The sequence below is a fragment of the Nannospalax galili genome, unplaced genomic scaffold (genome assembly GCF_000622305.1).
Source record: "Nannospalax galili isolate Female #2095 unplaced genomic scaffold, S.galili_v1.0 scaffold82, whole genome shotgun sequence".
NCBI lineage: Eukaryota > Metazoa > Chordata > Mammalia > Rodentia > Spalacidae > Nannospalax > Nannospalax galili.
Window position 1 is genome coordinate 108,571 of NW_008348862.1, and position 7,821 is coordinate 116,391.

At 42.8% G+C, this 7,821-nt stretch overlaps 1 protein-coding gene across 1 annotated transcript in view; it reads left to right on the forward strand.

Annotated features, from left to right (window-relative positions):
* The first annotated feature begins 247 nt into the window (after positions 1–247).
* LOC103744353 (glutathione S-transferase A2-like) overlaps positions 248–7,821 on the forward strand; it is a 23,080-nt gene continuing 15,506 nt past the window's right edge. The window contains exons 1-2 of the mRNA XM_008846103.2: positions 248–347; positions 5,731–5,838. Of these exons, the coding sequence (XP_008844325.1) occupies positions 5,752–5,838 (87 nt within the window). The 5' untranslated portion in view covers positions 248–347; positions 5,731–5,751. The remainder of the gene's footprint in view (positions 348–5,730; positions 5,839–7,821) is intronic.

A 7,821-nucleotide genomic window follows, 5' to 3' on the forward strand; every position in this document is an offset into this window, starting at 1 on the left:
ACTCCAGTTCCAGGGCATCCAATGCCCACTTCTGTCTTTCATGGGCAATGCATGATATGGATGTACTTACATACATGTAAACAATACACTTATACACATAAAATAAAAATAAATAAATCAAAAAAATTTAAATCTTCAAGCAGGGGTAGAAACTCAAGAGCCCTCCCCCTGGCATGTCATCTTATTAATCTATCATGAAACTCTGCTATTTTGAAATCTATGGGAGTGGCTGTTCCCTATTGGTCCCCAGCCCCTTGAACATGAGCTGTCACCTTATTAAAGTGGCTTCCACACCATCTGGAGCTGGAGTGGGCAGCTGCGTAGAGAAGAAGCCTGGACATTACTAGGTTAGTACTCTCCATTTTAACCTGCATGCAGTGTTCTTGGGTCTGCTTCTCTTGTAAAAGTGTTTTGAATGTTTTCACTAGCCAGTATTAACCATATAAAACAATTATGTAATCTCCCTGTGTGTATATAGTACATTTTGATCATATTCACCACCCATCACCATTGATTTCACTTGAATTTGGTTCTTGTTCAGACGACTTGCTTTGTGACTGAACATCAGGCAGTGAGCGATTTCTCTTCTTTCACTCCCTCTCTCTGTCCTCCTCCCTCCTTCCCCCATTCCCTCCTTCTAACCCTCTCTTCCTTCTTCCCTCTCCTTCTCTTCCTTTCCTGCATCCCCAGCTCCTGTTCTTTTGCTCCTGTCCTTCTCATTGTCTTTCCAACCTTCCTCTTCCTCCTCCTTCAGCGGTGCTGATCGAAGGCTGGTGGGACATGGCATCTCACATTTGCTATGGAATCTAAATGCATGGGGTTTGGGACGGTGAGGCAAGTGGACCTGGATTTGCCTCTTAGGAAAACTTAAGATCAACTATGCTCTTCTCTCGAATTGCCATGTTCAGATCCAACACAGAATTTTCAGAGTTCTTTCATTTGAGAAGATGAATATTCTCAAGGCTGCCCTGCCAAAGCACTTACCCAGCTTTTTTTTTCTATCATGCTTTGAGAATTCTATTTAAACAGCAGAACAGCAGATTTCATAATTAGGATTTGCTAGTTTATTACTAGCTTATTACTTAATTGCCCAGTGCTACCTTATTTTTAAATGATTAACCCAGTAAAGCAAATACTGAAAAAGGAGAGCATGGAGCTTGAGTTATTAAGCCCTCTGGACTGTGGAGTGAACACTGTGTAATATACCACGTGAAAGACTGTCTTCTCTGTTTCACAGATGTGTGTATAGGGGGAGGGGGAGTGGCAGGTAAGAAATCATTAACCTTTGTAAGCTGTTAGAATTCTGTACCAAGATATAACAGGACAAAATTATGTTGACTACGAGAACTAGGTTAAATTCCAGCGGTCATTAAGCAGCTAGCTGGCTCTTTGGGGTTCAAAGCAGTCTCACAAATTTAGAGAGTGCTTAGCTGACTTCTTAGATCCCTTGTAGCTCTATGTATCAGTTACTTTCCTTTCCCCATGGTAAAACACCAAGACCCAGGCAGCTTATAGAAGGAAGTATTTATTGGGCTTACAGCTCCAGAGGAATAAGAGTTCATCAAGGGGGGGAGGTGGCAGAGGTGGCCCAAGCAGAAAGCTGAGGACTCACATCCTCAAACAGGCACAAGTAACAGAGAGAAATAGAGACAGACTGGAAGTGGGCAAGGCTATATACTCTCAAAATCCACTTCCTCCAGCATAGCCACACCTCCTGAAGGTTCCATGACCCTTCCCAAAGAGCACCATGAACTGGGGACCAAGTGTTCAAATACTTGGTGCTGTGGGGGATATTCTCATTCAAACCACCACACTCTAAAATTGGGGAAGTTTAAAGGGAGAACTAAAGCCAACAGAATACAAGTAGCTTTCATAAAGCATGTGATCCCAGTAGGATGCAATGCAATAAGACTCACTGATGCTATGGAATAACTGCCAACACAGGGAGAGTCCAATAAAGGCCTTCTATGAAAAGCCACCGCATATCTGTGAAGTCTCACTGGTATTAAAGCTGTACAGGCCAAGCTGTAATTCATTGGAAAAAAACAAGACAGACAGACACACACACACACATAAAAGAACAGGTACTTTATACTATGCTACAAGCAGGTCTTTGATTCCCATGAGGAGCAACCATAACCCAAGGTGGTTATATGGCATATGCAGGGTAAGAAAGCTGCAGAGGCCCGGGGGATGCTGACTCAGCAGGCCTGAGCCCACGGGGCAGAAAGGGCAGGCGCTTACTCTTAGTTCTCCGCTGGGAGTCTTCTCCCCTGGCTCCGACTTGGTTGGCTAAGGAAATGATGATGCTTGTATGGAATTCTCAGGAACGGTACAGTGCAGAGCAGTCTGTCCTGTCAGCCATCCGTAACCAAGTCTGGAGTCTAGACGGGACTTCAGCCCAGGTAGCCCAAGCTCCAAACAGCTGCTATCCTGTTCCCTTGCAGCCATTGTCCTCACTTGGCCATGGAAACTGCTCAGTGGAGTTTCCATGACTTGGGACCTTTCCACCACACTCTTTAAAACAGAAATTCATTTGTTTACAAATCAGAAAGAGGGCATAAGAGAAAGAATATGGATTGCCTGTCACATTTAAAATATTTTGACATAAAATTCAAGTTTTACACAGATTTTTTTTTTGATTCAAGAGTTTCATACAATGTCTTTTGATCATACTCAGACCCTCTCTCCCCTCTGCACCCCCACCTTACTACCCACTGACTTTATATCCTCTGTTATTATTTGTATTCTTTTTAAGATTACAAAGTCTAGTCTGTTTTTCGCAAATGATCTTGGGTGTGGGTCTATCCCTTAGACTCTGGTCAATGTACCAGTCTTCACATTACTAAAGAAAACTGACTCTCCCAGCATCTATCAATTGTCAATAGATTCTCATCTAGGGCTGGTGCTTCCTGCCCACTTCCTGTCTGCCCCTGTCTAGCTTAGGGTTGCACAGGTCTTGTGCATGCTGTCATAGGTACTGTGGGTTCATATGTACAATTGTCCTGTGGTATCAGACAACACAGTTTCCTTATATTCATCTACCACCTATGGCTCTTACACAATGGCTCCGGAGCCTTGGGAGGAGAGGGTGTGGAATAGATGTCCTATTTAGGGGCTGATCAGTCCCATTCTCTTGCTCTCTGCACCATTGACCAGTTGTGGGTCTGTGCTCAGATTATTTTTCTTTGAGACAAGGTCTGCCTGTACCTGTAGCCACAGCTAGCCTGGAACTCAATATGTAAACCAGGCTGGCCTTGATTTCACAGAGATCCTTTTGCCTTATCCTCTTGAGTGCTGGGATTAGAGAGACATGCTCCACCACACCCAGCTCTCACACACGTTTTTGACACAAATGCAGTATAAAGAGAAATACAATGCACAACCACAAATCTTTCGAAATGTTTTTTAAAAAATATTTTATCTTTTTTTTTTTTTTTTTGGAATGTGTATGAGTGTATTGCCTGGATGTGTGTAAGTGCACTGTGTTCTGCAATGCCTGTGGAGGTCAGAAGAGGGCATCAAATTCTCTTGGAACTGGAGTTATGGACAGTTGTTAGCTGGGTCATGTGGGTACTGGGAACTGAACCTGGGTCCTCTGCAAAAACAGCCAGTGCTCTTAACTGCTGAGCCATCTCTCCAGCCCCGGCAAGATGTTTTTTAGCACTTTCTAACTTGAGGTCTAGAGCTAAAATGGTGTCAACTATCAGGAAATAACTGAGGGTCCCTGGTGGAGTTTTTGTTTTTGCTCATTCATGGCTGTGCATCTCTCCATTTTCAGAACATGATTTCCAAACATTTTATATTCTCTTTGTTTGAAAAAACTAATGTCATGACAGAGAGATATATTTTTTTTCCATCCTTTTTGTTTTTAAGCTTTATGGAACTCTAGTGGGAGCCAACAGAGAGATATTTTATGTCACAAAACTTTTTTAAAAATCAAATGCCAGCAACACGGCTCAATAAGAAATTGCACTTTCTGCCAGGCCTGATGACCCCAAGTTCAATTCTTGGAAACCACATAGTAAAAGGAAAAAAAGGACTCTAGAAAGTGGTCCTCTGACTTCCGTATGTGTATGGTGGGAGGTACATGCCCACACACAAAGGCACATACAAATAAATGATAAAAATATAACAGAAATTGTCCCTAAGTCTGGGTAATTGACCCCCCTGGCTTTTCAGTGAGTCTGGTGGGTTTTGCACCCACACCCCTGACACAACCTGCCTGACTTCACTGCTGACCTGCCTGCTGACTGGGTGAAGCCCTCTTCTATATGCTGCTGTCAGACAACCTGGAATAGAGTGGGGGTTCTCAGCAAATGGGACTTTGCTCCCCCGAAAAGAACTGTCAAGGGCTAGAGGTGTTTGGGGTTGTCATGTCATGGGGTAGAAGGGATATAATGTTATACTCGTGGAGACTGCTTAGAAAATGAAACACCCTGGCCAGGATAGCTTCACAGAACCGAAGACATGCTCAATCCGAAATGACAGTTCTTTGTTCTGCCTTGGAACAGAACAAAGAACTGCCGGGCTTTTCGGCTAGCCTCAGTAACACAGTTCTTAAATCTTACACCTGCCCACAAGAATGGAACTAAATCTAAAGTCACCAAAAATACTTGTATTTTTCATATAAGACATACTCTGAGGGGGTAGAGAGATGGCTCAGCAGGAATTCACTGGACAGCACCCATATCAGTGCCTTACAATCACTTGTAACTTCAGCTCCAAGAGATCTAATGTCTTCTTCAGGCCTCTGTGGACACTACACGCATATGCACATTTCACACATAGACATACATACACATATGATTAAAGTAAAAATAAAATTAAACTTAAAAAGACAGACTCTGAAGTTTCCTACAATATCACAACTTAAAAACACTGCCCATGATCCATGGTGTTGATTTCATGGTTCACTGATTAGTAGTAGCCCAGAGTTTGCAGGAGGCTGTTGTAGGAATTAAGGTGCACTGGGTTGCCATGGTTTCTTCATCATGTAGCCTGTATGAATATCAATCTCTTCTCCTGTAACTTATAATAATAAGAGTTAAAACTCTACATAATCTTTGAGATGATTAAATGAACATACAATAAGAAATTGCCTGTTATGTATTGCACACCAAAGTTATTTTCCTTATAATGCAAAATTACATGTGGGTGCTGGGAACTGAACCCAGGTCCTTTGCAAGAGAAACCAGTGCTTTTAGGTGCTGAGCCATCTCTCCAGCCCGCAACCAGTCTTTCTCATCTATTAAGATGATGAAATTCAATCTAGCAGTGGAAAAAAAGAATTCCAACAAAGAAACAAGCTCCTTCACCTGTGGAGAGAATCAGGTTTTGGCCACAGCCAAGGTGATATAGAGCCATTGAGAGCTTCTGAACAGAGCAGCCAGGAGCCAAAGCACTGGGAAATGAATGACGTGGCTCTGTGTCTCTCTCCCTGTCTGTGATGCCTCTGCTTTTCAAGGCTCACCAGGCTCCCAGGTCTTTCATCACTGCAGGACCCAGGCTGCTTGGTTTGTGACCTCAAAGTGCAGAGACCAGGTAGTGCAATTTCAGGATGTTGATCAGTGGTGGGTGAGAACTGAGGCCCTGAAGGTCTTCCCGGGCCTCCTGCAAACCTCTGTGAAGAAGGCAGACTGCCTCCTGTGGTGCTGTGCTGTTAACCATAATCACGAAGTACAATGTTGCCCTGAAGATCAATTGATTATCTGTTTCACTCACATTTAGTGAGGCAGAGGGACAGCTGCAATGGCCGGGAAGCCTGTGCTTCACTACGTAAATGCCCGGGGCAGAATGGAGTGTGTTCGGTGGCTCTTGGCTGCAGCAGGAGTGGAGGTAGGTAATGCATTAGATCGTCTTCAGCTGGACCTAAAAGTCACTTTAAAAAAATATCTTTCTAAGCCAACAGTTCACTAGGTAAACTGTACACAGATTTGCTTTAAGTAGTAATTTCCAGTTATTAAGAAGGAGATGGATTCAAAAAATGAAAATTTCAATAAGCTCTACACCAAGGGGCACATATGCAATTAAAAGATGGTTTTAAGAGAAAACATTAAATAACTAGTTAGTTACTTATTTTGGTTGAAACAAATTAGGTGCTATGACACATTCAGAATTATAAACTTGAACATTGATAGACTATAAAGCAATATTAAATGATTGTTTTAATTTTCAGTATGGTGTATGTGATTTTTAGGTCCAGTGTTGTTATTTTTTAAATAATACTTATATTTTAGATATTCACAATGAAGTATTTATGGTACAAACATATGATACCTTAGATTTGTTTAACAGGGTAGGAAAGAAGATGGACATAGAGATACTTGATGATTATCTGAGCTGGCAACTAATACAGAGAGGACTCTTGTATTTCACCTGTATTTATAGCATACTAGAAATGTATATGATAAAGGTTAAAGTATATGAGAAAGAGTAAATATTGTTAAGCCTAAAATATAAGCCACAAATGGGAGGCATGAGACAGCGGTTAATGACAGGCATTCTACATTCTTTCTGACTTTTGAACAGGAAATGCTGGCAGCATTCTGTGCTGCCCTCTAGAGGCATCACTGGGGAAAACACATCTCAGCTCACACCAGAGGAGTTTAGCAATTGGGATTTCCTGGAGAGGAAATCATGGACACACTACCTGGAGATTTGTTCTTCAGTTAGGAGCAGAAATGGGGAGCTAAAGGGAGGTCACCTCCTGGGAAGGGACTTTTGATGTAGTCCCTCAGAGTCATGACGGCATGTTCACCTCAGCCTGGGATTTCCACTTTCTCCATTCCCAGTGAATGGGCTTCAGACTGAGCCTTTCCCAAATGAAGACGTGCATAAGAACGGAAAACTCTGTAGTGCCGGTCCAGGGCTTTTCTTTACTAAACGAACAACTGGATTCCAATGTCCACATGCAGCTTTGTGGCTCCGGGCAGGCTCTACATCATGAACCTGATGAGGTTAGCACAGGAGGGAAAGTAGGGGTGAGACCATCTGTTTCCAAGCCTTCCTATTCTTTCCCACAGGGACCGAGAAGGCAGTGGGTGGGGCTGTTAGAGGCCCTGGCTCAAAGCTTCTGGGCTCTCTGTGCTCAAAGGCTGGTCATTGGCATCAGCCTCATCACCAACATCGCTCCCCACCAACCCCACCAGGATTCATCCACCCTCTTGTGATGACAACCAACATGCCTATGCTTTTGGGGATGCTGTGTAAGCTGCTAACATTATTACAATATCTGATTGGCCTAACATCATGCAATCAACAACAAACTGTTTCACTAAGCAAGGCAGAAGCCTATTTTTTAAACTTTCATAATTAAAAAACTCATTTAAGCTATAAAAGGAATCATCTGAATTACACTGAAGTATTAGGAAGATGGCTCACTGGGTTAAGGTTAGGCCAGATGACCTGTGTTCAGATCCCCAGAACCATGAAAAATCTCAGAGTGGTTTGTCCTCTGGAACACACATAAAATGGTGTGTGTGGACCCTCACACACAAACATATGCAAACACATACACAAAACAAAGAAATAATAAATACTAAAATGAAAATAAAATGCACCTGAGGTCTCTTCTAATACAAAAACTAGTTTCTAGTTCCAGGGGACTATGAGCATCTCTCAAAATGTCCTATAATGGTGGTGGGTCACCTGTCCTCTTGATCAAGGATGCCGAGGAGACCCCACCAGATGGACTTGAACCAGTGTCCAGTCTACAAAGAGGAGGATCAACACAGAGAAATCATTTCTTCCATGCTTCCAAGTGAAGGAAACCATGGTCAAGCAGGACCTTTGACTTATCTTCACATAGGCGGAACTGGT